This window comes from Pipistrellus kuhlii, unplaced genomic scaffold (genome assembly GCF_014108245.1).
Source record: "Pipistrellus kuhlii isolate mPipKuh1 unplaced genomic scaffold, mPipKuh1.p scaffold_m20_p_1, whole genome shotgun sequence".
NCBI lineage: Eukaryota > Metazoa > Chordata > Mammalia > Chiroptera > Vespertilionidae > Pipistrellus > Pipistrellus kuhlii.
In genome coordinates, this window is record NW_023425404.1 from 70,132,157 (window position 1) to 70,151,700 (window position 19,544).

At 35.7% G+C, this 19,544-nt stretch overlaps 1 protein-coding gene across 17 annotated transcripts in view; it reads right to left on the bottom strand.

Moving 5' to 3' along the window:
• HEATR5A (HEAT repeat containing 5A) overlaps positions 1-19,544 on the bottom strand; it is a 108,341-nt gene that overhangs the window by 78,360 nt on the left and 10,437 nt on the right. For 8 of the 17 annotated variants that reach the window (XM_036451113.1, XM_036451104.1, XM_036451171.1 and 5 more), the window contains exons 2-9: positions 13,123-13,307; positions 11,402-11,613; positions 10,279-10,387; positions 7,888-8,037; positions 6,847-7,021; positions 2,735-2,895; positions 782-1,037; positions 26-181 (exon numbers count right to left, since the gene is read on the bottom strand). In XM_036451113.1, coding sequence (XP_036307006.1) covers positions 26-181; positions 782-1,037; positions 2,735-2,895; positions 6,847-7,021; positions 7,888-8,037; positions 10,279-10,387; positions 11,402-11,613; positions 13,123-13,248 — 1,345 coding nt within the window. In that variant the 5' untranslated portion in view covers positions 13,249-13,307. Of the gene's footprint in view, positions 1-25; positions 182-781; positions 1,038-2,721; positions 2,896-6,846; positions 7,022-7,887; positions 8,038-10,278; positions 10,388-11,401; positions 11,614-13,122; positions 13,321-14,553; positions 14,939-19,544 lie in introns of those variants that run through there. The other 9 variants (XM_045585210.1, XM_045585209.1, XM_036451097.1 and 6 more) reach the window with 9 other exon arrangements.

Genomic DNA, 19,544 nt, shown 5'->3' on the forward strand with positions numbered 1-19,544 from the left:
TCAGATGAGTCACAACAATAGATACCTGCACTTGAATCCTGCAGCAAAGGTGCAGCTGTGGTCCCGAGACCGTGTATGAGATTTCCGAGTTCTTGTAAAGCACATACCAGCATATGCTGGCTGGCTGCTACATCTGATGAGCCAAGCCGGGTTTCCAAATTACCGTCACACATCACAGCATCTGACAGAAGTATAAGAATTAACTATGCAACAATGCTTTGCTAAAATAGATTATAGCAGGTGAGTATTAGGAGTAGAACAGTATAAAAGCAAAAATTAGTACCTCCACTTGATCTATATAACATATACTAAAAAGGGGACTTGTATCAACAAAGAATTGAATTCATTTACCAAATCAGTTCAAGCAATCTGACCATAGATCCCTTATTATTTATTCCCTTAACAAGTGACACTGAAAGAGAGAACTAATGGAAAACTAGAAAAGATTCCAATTTTATTGATACATAAGATGAACAGTAAAGGAATTGAGATGAAAACTGTTTCAAAAACAATGCATCAGCTTCTACAGTAAGATCATGAATTCTGATGAAATATTATTATCAATCTTTAAGATCTGTACATATGATGGTTATTACTACAATATGTTAGGTAACTTATGTATCATTTATGTATTGACTACTTTACTCTGAAACAACTGATGTCTATTATTAGTGCCTTTTATATTAATATACTAGTAGTAATATACCAGTCCAGCTTTTCCTTAGGGACAATTCCTTTAGCACTGTTAAAAAAGGTGGTTTTAGTATTGATAGATTCATACCGACAACTTTCTTTAACTTCCAAATAGCCTGGCAAATATCCTTGGCAGCAGCAATCTGAGCCTTTTCTCCAAGAAGGCCTCCTATAGTCGCTCGGAGGATAAATGAAACACAACGGCGACTGCAGACAGCATCCACCTGAGCTTGGGTGACTTTAGGGTGTGACTGTGACACAAGGCTTAGGACGTGAGAAAGAATGGCAGCAAAATTCTTCTCCAGCCACGCTCCTCCTAGGGTTGAAATAAACACCACATACGCCTAAAAAAGAAAGGGAAGTTTTATCTTCAAAGTGAAATAACTTCAATTCTATGTTAATATCTTCTCTTCCACAAATATGCAGAATTTATTAATATTTCTTTTATCTTTCCCCATTTAGAGCCACTTTAGCTATATGATACAATACTATTGTTTTGTTTGTTTTCTAAGCCAAACTGAAATTTGCAGTCTTTCATTAAGGCTGCCTGTTTTATTTTGGTTTTCTGAAAGGTTTCAGAATAGTCAGCATAGCCAGTAAATAGGTTAAACATGTCTGTGGATTCTTTGAATAAAGAATTCAAGCACTTTCACATTCTGAATAAGAAAATCCAATAAAACATATAAACACATTGTAAGAATTAACTGTGTTCCAATATCATAACTAAGTTTATAGTGATAAATCACTGCTCTTTATTTTCAAGAAAGTAATGGTTGCCCTAGCTGGTTTGGCTCAGTGGATAGAGTGTCGACCTGCGGACTGAAGGGTCCCAGGTTCAATTCCAGTCAAGGGCATATATGTCTGGGTTTGCAGCTTGATCCCCAGTGGGGATGTGCAGGAGGCAGCTGATCAATGATTCTGTCTCATCACTGATGCTTCCATCTCTCTCTTTTACCTTCAATAAAAATATATTTTAAAAAAATAAAGTTTATTGTTTATCTTACTCCAGAGATACAAGAACAGTTTTTTTATGTAATTTGTTTTTTAAAAAATCTAGTTTACAATTAATTATACTGAGACATTCCCAGTGGGGTATGTGAGGAGGCAGCCAATTGATTCTTTCATCAATGATGTTTTAAATCTCTCCCCCTCACTTCTCTCTGAAATCAATAGAGATATATACGTACTAGTATATTTTAAATTAAAAAATAATATAAGCTTGTTTTGAACTATAATGGCATTCAGGAAATAAGGTAATTTTAGGAAAGAATGCAGAGATCTCTGTTTTGTTTTATTCTGAGATACTTTTCCCAGAGTTTAGTTTATTAAATTTTGTTTAGGATATGGAATTTAAGCACTTGAGTAGATAACATGCTGTAATGTTTACGTAGGAGTTGAAATCATATAAAATGGAAATACAATACTGCCCAGGCTGAATAATATGTACCTAATAGCTAAACTTGAATTATACATGCACACATAAACACAATGAAAAACATGTTAAACCACAAGATACAACATTAAGTACAAGGCCTAAAAACAAAATACTCATGTTTCAAAAAAAATAAACAAAAATATTCCATTACTAGAAACTGAAAGTATTGTGTGGAATAGTCGATCTAGTGGCTTTGATTATGGCACATAAGGTTGTCTCTCATAATCTAGCTTTTAAAAAGCATTTTGACCTAGGCCTAGCTGGTTTAGCTCAGTGGATAGAGCATCAGCCTGTGGACCCAAGAGTCCCAGGTTTGATTCTGGTCAAGGGCACATGCCTGGGTTGCAGGCTCAGTCTAACATGCAGGAGGCAGCCAATCAATGACTCCCTCTCATCATTGATGTTTCTATCTCTCTCCTCCTCTCTTCCTGAAGTCAATAAAAATATAATTTTTTAAGAAGTGTTTTGGCCTCACCATATCTATTTATAAATATAAGAGCAAGCGTGATGACCCTACATAGTATCACTTCTGGCTGGAGTCAGATCCTAAAACTTTCATTACGGGACAGTGAGAATTACATTTAGATACTGACTTGTGATCCTAACCTGAGTAATTCCAACTCGAACATCCCTACTGACTGAACTGGTTCCTTTCAGCATATCACCACTGGCTCGAAGAAATCCTGAACTCCCACGTAGAAACCCTGTTCCTAGTAATTCCAGAACTTCCTCCAGAGTTACTCTGCGAATGCTTTGACGTGAGGCTGCTATAACAAAGAACAAAACATGTGATTTTGTATTTTGCAGACTATATTTTAATGCATGATCTTGATTAGAATGTTAACTGAAATAAAAATAAATTAAAAACTCAAATAAAATAAAAATTTAGAGGGCATTATAACATTAACACACAAAGTCACACAAGGGCTCAGAGGCTGAATCACAATGGACTCTGAAGCACCATTTCATTGACATCTGAAAGTCTACATCACTTTGAGATTATGTGCTATTGCTCTCTTTTCCTCAAAGAATTTAAAGGGCTAACAGTATCCAAAAACAAGGGAAAACAAATAAATTGGCCTAATTCTCCATGAATGAAAATGCAATACAATGCTTTGAAGTTCTTTTAAAATAATTAAATTGCCAAAACAATAATTTTATTTTTCCAAAGGCTTATATAAAGTAACCACTGTATCCTACTTTTAAAAATTCTCAACTACAAGTACAACTTTTGTTATATCCCCAGTCTCTACAGAAATCAAAGATATCTCAGCCAGCCCTTAGGCTACAATGATTAAAAGATTAGTCTGTCTTCAGTTTGACACAGCTGTTTCTCCCTTTGAGTATCACCTTAAAACAAACAAACAAAAAGAATCCACTTTCTTCATTTTTCTGAAAAATGATGGTCAAGAGCTCTGACTCTTGTTGATTCAAGTCATACACAGTACAGAAATAAACTTCCATTAATCAAAAATATGAACAACGACAAAAAATCTCCTCCTTAAAGAGATGTTCCGTGGAAACAAAGGAAAATCTATATTGGCCTTTAGAAGAGAAACTTTAGCAAACAGTACAAAATCCATGCCCTTGTGCATCAGAAATTCTAGGAAGGAGACAACAATAAATACATGAATAGGCATATAGTATGCTAGATAGTGATTGAAAGCTATACCAAAAAAAAAATAATAATAAATAAAATAAAAAATAGAACAGGGCCGAAATACAAGGAGTGAGGGGGCATTGTTGTGTTTTTCAACAAGGTAGTCAGGGTATAGCTAATTGAAAGGGTGACCTCTGAACATAATTCCCTAAGTGAGGGAATTAGGTATGCAGATCCTAAAATTTTAGGATCCGAAAGTTCTAAGCAGGGGTTTTTATCTGTTTTGCTCAATAACATATCCTACATACTTAGATCCAGCCAATATAAACACTCAACGAATTACTTATTACTGAGTGAATAAATAAACATGGAGGTCATTGGTTGTCTTTACAAAAAATAATTTTGGTGGAGTGATTGGGTTTGAAAATTATGGCAGGAGAGGAACTAAAGAGGGAGGTGTCAACTCCTTTGAAGGAATATAGTCAGCAATAATTATGTATGGTGCCAGGTGGGTACTTCAAATATCAGGGTGGGGTGGAGGGACTGCTCTGAGAAGTGCAAGATTGTCTAACCACTATGCTATACATCTGAAACTAATACAGAACAGTACTGAATGTAAAATGTAATTGAAAATAAATAAAAATGATGCAAATAACACCGAAAAATAAAACAAAAGAAACCTCTCTTGAGGAATTTGCTGCAAAGGGAAGAGAAATGGGGCTCTAGCTGGCTGATATACACAATTTTCTTTTTTAAGGAGAAGGCATTAAAAAAAAGCATGTTTTGTAAGGAATAATCTGATAGAGAGGGAAATGTTGAAATATGAAAGGGAGACTTCCTAGAGCAATATCCTTGAGAAGGTGAGGGAATGAAGTCTAATATATATAAAAAATGTGGCTTTAACAGAAGATTGTATAATTCATCTTGAGTATAGTGGGTAAGTCAGAGTATATGTGTTCAAATGGTAGAAGATGAGTGAATTTGATAGGGAAGCTTATGGAAGATATGACATCAAGTAAAAATAAGATGGGGGAGGAAGAAGATATAAAACAGTCAATTAGAAAGTGGGAGAGTGAATGGACTAGGGAAAATATTGTATCTGCTAGCCACCATTAAGGACCTACTTAAGGTTCATGGTCAATAAGTGATTAAGATTACATAAATCCCTGGCAATTTAACCCAATGCTAGGAGAATATCATATTCAATCCCTGCTTTTTAAATACACTGGTATAATATACAACCTATTTTAAGCTCATCAGTTTGACTAAGGATGTCATTTTAGTTCTGTACCTCATAATCTTTGTCTATTGTGGTTGAAATGTACAATCCTCCACTACATTTGTTTTCTAAATTCTTAAAAGCTATTACTATTACTATCAGTCTCCTACTTTTAAAAAAATATATCATGACATTTAGATCACTTTTTAGTTGTATGAAAATAACTCAATTATAATGCAATCTAGAACTTATAGATGAGTTTCTAAAATATTAGGCCAAAGTTTTTTATTGTAGGTGAAGATAGTTCTTCATTTTGTTTAGTCTGATTATAAAACTGCTGGTGTTAGTTTACAAATATTATCACATTTGTTATATAACTCTACATTTTTAGTTGTTTTTATTGCAAGTATGTGCTAGTGCTAATGACACATTAATGTGCAATTCACCTTTTCAACAGGGCTTAATTAAACATGTCTTCTAACTTCAAATTTTTAGGTGGCTCAAGATTTAACCACTCAAATGACCTGAAGAACTTTTTTTCTAGTTTTGTGAATTTCTTTGCTTTTTGCTTCTTCCTCTTCCCAAACCACCTTTCTACCTTACCTCCAACCTCCATCATAAATTAGAGAGTACTGAATTACAAGATTAGAAGAAGCACAATAAAAATTTCTTAGTATACATTTTAAACTTGTGGGTCTCGATTGGAGAATGAGGGGACTGTACAGGTTGTTAGTGTTCTCAGTTAATTCTGATATGGTATATACTGCCTGACATCTCTCATCTCTGGTTCAGAAAGCACTATAACTAGAAAAAAACAGAATCTGCTTTTTAATAACAATAAAAAAGAGCAATGGTTGTCAAACTTCATTGTGTATGCAAATTTTCTTTTATATCTGCCAGCCACCATTAAGGGTTCTTATTAAAATGAGAATTTTGTTTTACTAAGTTGGGCTGGGCCTGGGTTTCTGAATTTCTTATAAGCTCCAAGGTGATGTCAGTACATCTGGTCTACAAATGTGAGAGAGACAAGGTTGTACAGCATAAACACATTTTCACTTGTATGACACTGTTTATTCTTTGGAGATGAATAATAAAGCAAGTTTTCAATTATTCGTCATTATTTTATATACACTATAGATCAACCCAGGAAAACTCTCATTTTCAAAAATACCCTATGCTTCCTTGCTCACTGCCTAGAAGTGTACAAATAGAGAACAAAAACTAACACCAAGCAAATTTTCCAAATATAGTAAATTTCAAATAGCTGATGTTTGGACTTATTTATATCATTGCTCCCTTATACAAACTTAGTAAATAGCAAGCCAAATAAATGTCTGTAATCAGATGCATGCTGTTCAAGATTTAATCTCTCTTATTGGATAATACTTCACATTTACGTAAAACACCCAGAATATAGAGGAAGACAGTGATAGAAAAGTAAATTTCTTCAAGAATAAATAAAAAAAAGTATTTCCCCCCCTCAAACTTTTATTGAATTATTTGAAAATGAAATATTAGGACCTAGAGCAGTGGTTGGCAAACTCATTAGTCAACAGAGCCAAATATCAACAGTACAATGATTAAAATTTCTTTTGAGAGCCAAATTTTTTAAACTTAAAACTTCTTCTAACACCACTTCTTCAAAATAGACTCGCCCAGGCCGTGGTATTTTGTGGAAGAGCCACACTCAAGGGGCCAAAGAGCCGCATATGGCTCGGCTCGCAAGCTGTAGTTTGCCAACCACGGACCTAGAGCAATGCTACAAACTAAAGCTGATTTATAAATAGTCTGTCTTTAAAAAAAATAAATTAGTGGGTAGTAGTAATGCTACATATGTTTGTTTAAATCAATTGGTAAGAAAATTACAGAAGACATTTGAAAATAATTAAATGAATTTACCTGCTCCGGGATGTTTAGAAAGTATAGCTTTAGCCAACACCGTCCCTAGTAGCTTTGAAACTGAAATCCGCACATCATAATTGGAACCTTCAAAGGACTTAAAGCATAGCGCAGCCACACTGTCCAGATCTGTACTCCACATGAAGCTGGCCTCATTCTGAAGTTCAAAGAGACACTGCTCAAGCAGAAAAATAGAAATTAATGAAGAACAAAATGTAAGTATCAAGTTCCGATTTAAATAAATTATAGAAAATATTAAGATTTAAGAAAAATAGAACACAAACCCAAAGTCTCTAAGTAATGATTACAGGGACAAGTGAATACCTATGAAAAATCACAAAAGCAATGTGCTCATATAGTGTGGGAGGCCAGGGCTGTAAAAGATGTCCTTAGGCCCGGCCAGTGTGGCGCAATGGTTGAGCATCGACCTTATGAACCTGGAAGTCCTGGTTCAATTCCCGGCCAGGACACATGACCAGGCTGCAGGCTCAATGCCCAGTGTGGGGCATGCAAGAGGCAGCTGATCAATGATTCTCTCTCATCATTGATGTTTCTATCTCTCTCTCCCTCTCCTTTCCTCTCTAAAATCATTAAAAATGTATTTTTTTAAAATGTCCTTAGAACTACTCTATTGGCTATGAGCAATTGTGAGAATAATTCCATCATAAACAACTTTACTATACTATCTATTCAAATATGTTAATAAGGCATGATAAAAACAAAAACAAATCACTTTCAAAAAGCATAAATCTTATATGTAAATTTTAGTTTATACAATTTCAGGAAAGAAGCTTAGTAGCAAAGAAATACTGCGTCTGATCATTTGAACTCACTACATTGGACAATGAGTGCACTGCTAATTACTAGATGAACCTTGGGAAATTCATATAACTCTCTGGGTCCCAGTTTCCTCATGTTAAAGTGAGACAGCTGATTACTACCAAAGTTGCAGCTCTAAGATCACGGGGCTGTTTCCAGTTTTTTCACAGGAATAAACTGATTTACTTTTCAAACAGAAATTCTGCTTATAGGCCATTTCACCTTTGCAGCAGCACAACGAACAGCCATGGACCTATCGGTTAAGCAGGATCTGGCAGCTTTATAAATATCTCTGTGGCAAGGTATAGCAGCAGCTCCAAGTCCTTTCAATATATTTTGCAGGCTCAACATAATCTCATATCGACCTTGAGACTACCAAAGAGAAAAGAAAAAATTTAAAGAATAGAAGGGAAAAAGTACTGTGAAGAATAGCATTAAGCAATGAAATTTATCTCATAAATGAGAGAAATACTCAAGATTTTTGTACACACAGACCAACCTATTCTGACATCAACAAATATTAATATTTGGTATTTTATAAATATATATTACACTTCAACACAATACAAATTTCATAATGTTGATGTGAAGATTAAGTAAAAATATATGAAAAAGTGCCTAGCACAAAGCTTGCATGTTTTTAAATAGCCAGTAAATGGTTGCTATAAAGGAGGCGACATGGTAAGAGTGCAGGGTCTGACAACTACTAGATACCTGACCTTGAACAAATCTATTTATTTAACTGTTAAATGGAGGTAATAGTACCCACTTCTTAGGTTGTCCCAAGGCTCAACAGTTACTACATGCAAAGTACTTAGAATAGTGCCTGAAATACAGTAAATGTTCAATAAATCTTATAACTATTAATACTTTTATCATTTATTGATCCAAGTAGTTTAACTCAGAGGTTAGAAGTCTGGGCTTTAGATTTAAAAAGGCCTGGGTTTGAGTCTTGGCTCTGACCCTTAGTATCTGTGTGACTTTAAGTTGTTCTTACTTCTTTCTTCATCTATAAAATGAGGTTAGGTGAACGGCATAGAGCCAGTGTAAGAAGCCCGTTGGGAAGACATTCACTACAGGGCTTGGCACATAATAAACACTCAAGAAGTAGTCGCTGCTTGTATTACTGATGTTTTACTAAATGCCCCAAATGATTTCAACATCCCAGGAAGTTCAGTACACCGAAGATGGAAGACAAAAGTCAACATATTTTATATTTTGAAATTTTCCATATTTTTATCTTGAAACACTAAAAAAAAAAAATTGCATGTAACTTCCAATATTTTTATAAATTACTTCTGCATGGTATTCTAGATTGTTTTTCTAAGTAAGGTAAGAACAAGAACTGGGGTGATGTTTTTATCAATATATTTAAAGATGCTGAGATATCCCTGAATATTAAGAATAAGGCTTAAAATTTTTGATATATAAACGTACAAATGCTTTCACTTCAATCTGATCAGTAAAGCTCTAGTTGGCAAGAGACTACAGTATCTTGGGAATCAAATAAAGGGACAGCTACAGAAACAAAGGGTGTTCTACAGCAGTAAATGATGCCAACAAATCAATGAGACTAAGACTGAGCATATACTCCTCTGACAAGTAAAAGGCTATCCAAATACTGGTCATACTTACATCCTCCATGCTCTTTTCAACCCTGAGTATATTCCTTACTCCCTTCCGGTGCTGGTATAATACTAATCCATCCATTAGGCATATAGTAGTTACCAACTATGTATCTGGATCCTTGGCATCAAGCACTTGCTCTGGCACTAGTAAGTAGTATCAGATGGAAGAGGTGATAGGAGGAGAGATTGGTCTACCAAATACCTTAGTTTTGCCCATTTGTATTTGTCTGAATACATGAAATTATATTACTGCATTATTGCTTTTCTCTTAAAGCAATATACAAAGTACATGTATATCGCCTAGAAATAGTTTATTTATGGTTCTATTTCTTTTTTCATTCTTTTTAAAATCTTTATTACTCAAAGTATTACATACTTTTTCCCCATTGACTCCCTTCCCCCTGCCAGGCCTTCACCACAGTATTGTGTCCATGGCTTAAGCATGTAGGTTCTTTGGTTGATCTCTACCACTCCATTTCGGATAACTGTCTGTCTGTTCCAAGCTTCTATTTCTATGGATCTACTTTGTTTATCAGTTTATTTTGTTCATTAGATTCCACATATGCGTGAGATCATGTGATATTTGACTTTGGCTTATTTCGCTTAGCATAATACTCTTCAAGTCCCTCCATGCTGTCTCGAAGGATAAGGGAAGGGATCCCTCCACCATCCCCCCCTCCTTTTTTTTTTTACAGCTGCATAGTATTTCATGGTAAAAATGTACCACAGCTTTTTTATCCACTCATCTACTGATGGACACTTGGGCTGTTTCCAGATCCTAGCTATTATAAATTGGGCTGCTATGAACATGAGGATGCATATATTCTTTTCAACTGGTGTTTTGGGTTTCTTAGGATATATTCCTAAAAGTGGAATGTATATTTCTAAACATATATATATATATGCTTGTCATAGGTAAAAAAAAAAACATAAGACCTATGAAATACTATCATTTTATCCTTTGGTCAAACTTGTAGTTACTTACCTCTGCACTCTTCATAGCTTTAAGAATATTCCCCACTGTTTCAGTAAAAGTGTTACTCAGTATTCTACCCAACTTCTTGTACAAGGAACCCAAACATACCACAGCAGCACTGAAACAACATTTAAATTAGAAATTAGTCATAAATGGAAATAACAGAAATAAAAAAAATAACTTAGAATAAAGGTGACTTTTTAATTTTACTTTCAAAGGATAAAACTTCCCAGAATCTACGCCACTGTTAAATTCTAAGGCATGACACTTAGGTGACTATAAAATATTACACATTATTTTTTAAGTTATATGTATGTATATATACACATATATACACACATATATATTTTTTATTTCAGAGAGGTAGACAGAGATCGAAACATCAATGATGAGAGAGAATTATTGATCAGCTCCCTGTGGGAGTGCACTGACCACCAGGGGGCAGTTCCTGTGTTGGGCATCTGCCCCCTGATGGTCATAGCAACTGGCTGTTCCACCTTCAGTCAATTTGCATATTAGGGTTTTATTATATAGGATACTTAAAGATAGTCTTAAAGATAAAAGATAAGAAAAGCAAGAAATAATATTCTCAAGTCTGAAAATTTCATCAGAAAATATGTTCTGATATAAGCTAAAATTAAATCAACAAAAATCTCTGAAATTACTATTGTGAAATTATACATGGCAAATCAACTTCCCTAAAAACACAGGTAATAAAAATGATCTGAATTCTATGAAGAAAGAAACTAAGCTTCTATTTTTAGGATCTTAGAAGAGTAGTTTTCTATGACATTTACTATTAATTTTAACTATTAAAAACACACAAAAAGGATATCCAAAATATGCGTGAAGAATTTAAAATACCTTTTCTTAAATATTCAATTGCTAAAATTTTAGTGAGATAGTTTTCATTTCTAAATTCTAAACTTCAAATATGCCTAAAATAATTTCTTAAAGAACTCTTTCTCAGTCAATAGGAATATCTTAGATTACTTTTAAATTTGGATTTAAAATGATTAAAAATTTTATATTTTGTTTCAAAATAATTATTAAGTAGTTTGGGATATTTATAAAAATGATTATTATAAGGAAGCACTATTTTATTCTTGTTCAGTTTTATTATCTAACTTACAGTTTAGTGGGAAGGTAGCTTGGAGAGTCATCTTTGCTACGAATAAGATCATTACATTTATCGATTGTCTCATAGACAGAGAATGTGTCTCCAATACCATAAAGAATGCCTAGATTCTTGGCAAGGAGTCTGCGAGTAGGAGGCCCTGGGGAGCTGTTCAACAAAGACAGGAGCTGCTCAACAAGAGTCTTCTGTTTCTCCTTCACATCACTCTAGAAAGGAAGGTAACAAAAAGACAATTCCAAGTCAATATAATTACATGCAATTCTCTATTTCCCCCCATATATTGAAGAACTAACTGAAAGGCTCTAGAAAAGTTTAAAATTATTTTGATTAAAAATTTCAAGTAAATTGGTGGTGTGATCCTCGTAAAACATGAACAGGTTATCTCCACAAAACAAATTCTGGACCACAACATACTGGAGTCTCTGTGAACAAAGACAATGGCTCTATTTCTTTTATATCTTTCTTCTTATGTTTGAAAGGTAGAGCAAATTTGTATTTTAACAAAAGCTTCTTAGTTATTAAGCTCCCACTCTATATATAGTTGCATAATAAGCAACAACCTATAACCCATTATCAGAGCTGACCATGTAATGGTTACTTGTTTTACTCAGACCTTTTTCTAAGTTCAGTGCAATTTTCTTTTTGCAAGCTTATGCACCTAAATGCCAATGTTATTCCATTTTATTTGTCTGCTCTCTCAAAAAGAAATAGAGAATATTATTACAATGGCAATGGTATTCAGATGCTCACCAAGACTTAAACTTCCCCAGTGAAATATCTGTTAATTAAGTGTGTGGATTTTGTCTTTTGTTAAATTCTAAATATCTCTCTGCCAAAACCGGTTTGGCTCAGTGGATAGAGCATCAGTCTGTGGACTAAAAGGTCCCAGGTTTGATTCCGGTCAAGGGCATGTACATTGGTTGCAGGCACATCACCAGTAGGGGCTGTGCAGGAGGCAGCTGGTCGATGTTTCTCTCTCATCGATGTTTCTATCAATAGCTTTCTATCCTTCTCCCTTCCTCTTTGTAAAAAATCAATAAAATATATTTAAAATAAATAAATAAATAAATTCTAAATGTCTCCACAAGTAGTGTCTTTGCACCATTTCTGCATTACAAATAGCATTGTTATTTTGTAGGAGAATATCCTTATATTTAGAGGTATGCAAAAAGTATTTAGAAATAAAGCAGAACTTCACATGGCTCAGTAAATCAATACATTAATCAAATATGGCAAAATATTAATAACTGCTGAATGTATATGAAGGGTATGATTGATTAGTTTTCTTTTTTTGTACCCATTTTATAAGCTTTTAAAAGGGAATATGTTTACTCAACAACTCTCCCATTAAAGGGCCCATCTTTCTTTAACTTGAAACTCCTATGACATTATTTAGTGCTATACTTCAGGGCTTCGCACATATGGAGATACATAAAATACAGGATATAATGAAAATCAAATCAAATACAATGTAGTTTGCAGTTAGTTTCTAAAATAGTTTTGAGTAATATATAAAATATGGGCTAATTTTTATTGTTTTTTTGAACAGAATATATAAACTTCCCGTAACATTTCATTATAAAGTCTTAATAAGGTCTAGCATTTGAAAGCTAATTTAGGTTATTCTGAACAGAACTAGAAAAGCAAACCAAAGGAACAAAATATTATCTGGCTTAAAGAAAAATACAAAAACCAGTTTTTACAGTTTTACCTACCCTGCTGGTTGCTAGCAAGAGCTTTTCCAAATATCTCAACCAATCAAAAATAAACTCTGCCTTCTGAACTTCACCTAGTTGATTGCATGCTTCTTCATTCAGCAATAAGCTATGAGCTAATTCCATTCCTTGCAGAAAAATTCTAACTGGTCTTGATTGTTCTCATTAAACATCAGTCAATATACCTAAGAAAAAAACCTGTAACAGAGAAAAATAACATTTTAAAACGAGAGTGAAAAGGCAGGCAATCATAATGCTGGAAATTTTCCACAGAATAGCACAAAGCATAATTAAATAGAGACATCTTTTATAACAGGTCTAAGGAGAAACTGGGAAAATTCCAATATTAAACTCCTTTTTACAAAGACATAAAATCCATTTTTTGTATTCTTTACTCCTTATTTAGGAAGCTGACAGGCAAAACAGAGTAGCATTATTGACATTCATATGCAAAAATGTGCTAACCAGAGAGACATTCCATTAAAATTCTGAAAATTTTGAGGTTAGACTACTCAAGTATTTCATTGTAATACAGTAAACCTTACACTTTGTGGACCTCTATTTAATGAACTTCGAATATACTGAACAAAATTTCCGGTCTGTACGTCATATGTGAAGACTAATACCATGTTAATTTTAGAATGCTTTTAACCAAGATTTGCTCATAATTAAATTTAACAGGCTACTCTTTTGCTATTAATTCACTGTTATTTTAAACAAATTTTAGCAAATGAATCATATTTTGGAAAAAACACTGTAGTAATTTTGCCAACATAAATAAATATGACATATCTACAACGAGAGCCTACATTTAAATCCAAGTCACCGTGCTTGTAAACAATGTTCGGTGAATGATTAGCATATGATCCCATCGCACCCAACGCGGTAATTGGTTCTGTTGTCAGTAATTGGTTCTGTTGTCAGTAATTGGTTCTGCTGTCAGTAATTGGTTCTGCTGTGGCAGGGAGTGGCTTTCTGCAGCAGTTTAACACACTGCCAGCCGATGTCCCCATGGGCACTAAGCCACACCCACCGTGTGCAGTCACTTGGGTAACCGGTGAGTGCACCCATTTACTAGACCTATTCAGTATACATTTTAAATTATAGTAATACATATAGAAAACTTTTCTGTGAAATTAAACTTTTGACACATAATGTTTTCATTACACAAATGTTTCTACATAAGTAAAAATAGGTAATCTAACTAATTTGTCAATTTCTTAAGGTACACATTCAGAAAGCCTACTCAACAACTTTGTTATATAACAGAATTTTGCCTGAATTAGTCCGTTATATCTAAGTCTTACTGCATAAAAATGGGTCATGGGTGCATATTAACAAATGACCAGATATCTAGACCTCCTACTAAAACTCTATAGTAAAGCTTCACGCCTCCCTGGGCTTCACCTAAAAATATATACAGTCATTTACCCGGAGATCCAAACCAGGAGCAGAAGGTACTACTCCCGTTAGCATCTGTTCCCCTAGCCTAGTAAGACTCTGCTGTAGCTTGAGGCTAGCAGTTCTAGGAAAGAGTTCCAACTCAACCAGTAGTCTCCTTATCTCTGTGAGCCTTGTGAAAGTAAACTGTTTTAGAAGGCACCTGGATGTTGTCCAGAGATTGCAGCAATAAAGACCATATCTGCTCTGACCCAGATCCAATGTAGCCTTCACTTTGCTGTAGCAAATAATCAACAAAGGACAGAGAATGTTTCATTTTTAAATTCATGAGCATCTCCTGAACATACCCTAGTGCCTTTCTGGAACACAAATAACAGAAAGTGCGTACACACACACACACAAACACACACACACAGTTACATACCAATTTATAAGATGAGACTGTGATCATGGAATTTCTTATCTTTAGAACATGCATGCTCAAGTATGTATTGGTAAAGTAGCATGATGTCTGCAACTCATTTTCAAATGGTTTAGCACAGTGGTCGGCAAACTGCGGCTCGCCGAGCCACATGCAGCTCACAAGCCGCAGTTGCTGACCACCGTCATATACTACACTTTAACTCTTTGCACACAATATGCCACAACTGCCTAATCCTCAGAGCTTCCAACTACAACATTTAATCTAGTCCAGTGGTTGGCAAACTCATTAGTCAACAGAGTGTCAAACTGCGGCTCTCAAACCGCGGTTTGCAGACCATTGGTCTAGCAAACCAATTAGTCAGCCAGAAAATTTGGCAAAATGTAACAGTTGAATGTTGGTAGTGGGTAGGTGAGTTATCTTTTCTGTATTTTTTAAAAGATCATGGTAAGTTGGAAAAAATTATTGAAGAAAATAAATTTAAAAATACACAAGCTTGCTTTTAAAAACAAATTGTTAGTATTACATATAGGAGTGACAGATATCAACAAGAATATTAAACACCAGAAAAGGCACCATATACATAATACATGAGCACTATATGTGTTGAAAAAGAATACTTTCAACAATAAAGATAAATTTAAAAAAAACAGGACTTTTATTTTTTTTTAAAAAGATGAGTACTCTTATTCAAGTATCAAAACTAAGTTTGAGCCTGGCCAGTGTAGTTCGGTGGATACGGCATCAGCCCATTCATGGAAGGATTGTGCGTTTGATTCTGGTCAAGGGCATGTACTTGGGTTGCAGGTGTTGATCCCAGCCTCCATGGGTGTGTGTGCAGGAGGCAACTAATCGATGTTTCTCACATCAATGTTTCTCTCTCTCGCCTTACTCTCTTCCACTCTTTAAAAATCAATTGAAAAAATAACTTCGGGTAAGGATAACAAAAAAACACTAAGTTTGATATCCTATCTAATAAATTAGTAATATGCAAATTGGCTACACCTCCTACACCCACAAGCCACGCCCACCAGCCAATCAGGAGCAAGTATGCAAATTAACCCAATCAAGATGGCTGTATCCACGAAGCGAGCAGGAGGATTGGGTTTCCCCAGCAATGGAGGAAGCCAAGCTCCCCCAGCCATGGCCTCTGCTCAAGGCTACAAAGTTTCAATTATAGAAGATAAATCCCAGATACTAGGGCCTCTGCTTGGGTTGCCAGGGGATGTGGCTGGCCTGTAAACCATCACAGGCCCCTTGCCCAGGCTGCCCTACACCCCAAGGGAACCTCAAGCTTGATCCAGGACACCTTTCAGGGCAAACCAGCCAGCCCCCACTTGTGTACCAGGCCTCTATCCTATCTAATAAAAGAGTAATATACAGATTGACCATCATTCCAACACACAAGATGGCTGCCCCCATGAGGACACAAGATGGTCATCACAAGATGGCCAGCAGGGGAGGGCAGTTAGGGGTGACCAGGCTGGCAGAGGATGACAATCAGGCTAGAAGGGTAGCAGTTAGGTATCAATCAGGCTGGCAGGCAGAAGCAGTTAGGGGCAATCAGGAAGGCAGGCAGGTGAGCAGTTGAGAGCCAGCAGTCCTGGATTGTGATAGGGATGCCCGATTGCCCATTAGACATTCCTCTAAGGTAGGGGTGTCGAACTCAATCAGAGAAGGGGTCAAAATCTAAAATCCAGCCTAAATCGCAGGCCAAATGGTTTACTGAACAGTCATAAACTGTCATTGTGATGGAAACGCAGCGGAGTGCAGTGATGACAGCGCGGTGCGGGCCACATTGCAAGGCCTGGCGGGAGGGATTTGGCCCGCGGGCCTTGTGTTTGACACATGTGCTCTAAGGGTCCAGATTGGAGAGGGTTCAGGCTGGGCTGAAAAACACCCCCACCCCGTGCACAAATTTCATGCACCGGGCCTCTAGTCTATATTATAAAAGGCCAGTGGTTATAATGCCGTAATGACCAAATGACCTATCACCAGGAGGCGCACTGATGGGTTTCCTGGCGTGGCAGGTCTGGATTCCCTCTCGATTTTACACACTGGGCCTCTAGTATCCTACCTAATAAAAGAGAAACATGCAAATTGACCATACCTTTGCTATGCACATCAGCCAATCAGGGCGAGTATGCAAATTAACCCAACCAAGATGGCAGTTAAATTTGCACATCCAGGCCAGAGCGAAGACTAAAGACAGTGTAGAAAGAAGCCAAGTGCTGTAGAAGGGAGCAAAGCTGTGGAGAAGCAAGCAAGTGGGGCGGGGGAGAAGGGAGGGAAGAAGACAGGGTGGGGAGAAGAGAGGGAAGAAGGAGGGGTGACGACTGCAGCTGGAAGCCCTATTGCAGAATTCTTCCTGCAACAGTCCTCTAGTTATAAATAAAACTCCAAGCTAAACATAAATACGTCATTGGAACTGCACAGAAATATAGATAGAATGCTACAAGTAATTAAATAAAAACATTTAAAATGTATTGTTCATATTCCCTTAAACAAATGTCAATCTTTTATAGAGAAGCCAGTAAGTAAAGATGTTTTAGAAAATCATATGGGAGATATGAAGAAGGTTTCCCATTTCCTTCTTTCCTCTCTCCCTTTCTCCCTCCCTCCCTCTTTCCTTCTCTTCTTCCCTTTTATTTTTCTCCCTGAGAGTTTACTGGTATAAAATTACCTACAGTATAATAATTATAATTATTAAATAACAGAAAAGAGCCTCTTTCAAAGACAGTAGTCACAAACTGATACCAAATTAACCAAATTTGGCTTGTAATGAATTAGGGGAAAAAATTAGTTACTAATATTTAAACGTAAGATTTATACAAGCACCTGGGTCCATGTTCCCATACAGCTCCTCTCAGATTGGAGGAGCAGGGACTCTTGAACAGGCCTCAGCTGCCACCAGGCTGGCACTATTCATTTACATTATTTGCCAACTTCAATGGGTATTTAAATTTTCAACTCCTATTGCATCCTCTGGCTTGGGCCAGTCTCTAGATTCTGACTGTGATGCTGCCCCTGAGGCCAAAAGACAGATTTTACCCATCCACCAAATGTCTCCTGCCTGTGTGCTGCTTTAGCCATCTAGGTCGTCCCTCTCAATCAGTCCTGTCCGTCTGCCAATACCATCCACAATTCTCAAGAAAAGTACATATTAGGTTATTTTTAGAAATGTCAATTTTAAGGAACAAGAATAATACAAACAATGGTGTTAACAAATCACTTTACCAGACAACATGAATTTTAGCTTCTTGTTTAAAAAAAACACTTCCTTTCCTTTCTTAAATTAGCATAGGGAATTGATAAAAATATAAACAATTAAGGATAAAGGTAATAAATGCTAGAGAAATAATTTCTGGAAGAAACCGAATATACAGAAGGAGAAAAGCAATGTCTATGATTGTGTAAGGGGAAAAAATAACCTCAATGTCATAGAGAAAATTTCTTATAAACACCAGGCAAGTCAAAATCCTATCTTAAGAATCAAATTACCCTTTTTGAGGTCATTACGACTGCTGAAAAGACTTTTTTTCCCCTTAGGCAGCAGCAATATTGTGGTGTAAAATGATCTATTAAGAAGCAAAATAGCTAACACAATGCAATAATAAATAATTCAGTAAAAAGCTTGAGATCGTAAGCAGAGCATAAAGTTATCTCCAAGGAGCTCAATACATTTCTCATATAAATGACACCTAAAAGAAGTACACAATTTATATTAGTAATCCCATATCTAAAATCCCAAATCAAAAATGCACCTATGATCCCCTAGTGTGCCCGTCAAGGAGACAAGTAACTGCATTTAGCAAATAACATACCTCTGTTCTTATCTGAAGTTTCACTTTAGGAAGATGACTAAAATGCAATCTATCTATTCTAGATTTTTTAAATATATTTTTTTATTGATTTCAGAGAGGAAGGGAGAGAGAGAAACAGAGAATCATGGATTGGCTGCCTCCTGCACGCCCCACACTGAGGATTGAGCCCACAATCTGGGCATATGCCCTTGACCAGAATCGAACCCAGGATCCTTCAGTCCGCAGGCTGACGCTCTATCCACTGAGCCAAACCAGTCAGGGCTTTACTATACATTTTAATATAACCACAACCTTGTTTATATAACATCTAGTAGAGAATGCTTATTTTTCAAATTTTTTTACATTTTCCATGTTCCTGTTGAGATTACGAAGTGGTTTGTTTATTAAAAGTATATATATAGCAAAATATTTTTCAAATTAGTTATGTTATTTGAAAAAAATATTTCATAAAATTGCTGCTCCCACCTTATTTTTGAAAGAAGCTAATTTTTTTTGACCACTTACTATACTCTAGGCCAGTGGTCGGCAAACTCATTAGTCAACAGAACCAAATATCAACAGTACAACGATTGAAATTTCTTTTGAGAGCCAAATTTCTATCTAGGGTTTACAGATCTATTTTAGTAGAGATGGAAATAGGTTGAAATTTGTTTGGGAGTGGAGAGGCTCCTTAATCTTCTTGGTCATTTTAGTTCCTTAAAATGATGTGATATATCTTTTTGAGAAGGGAAAAGAGGAAAATCACAAGTAATCAAAAGAGAACATCAAATACAAAA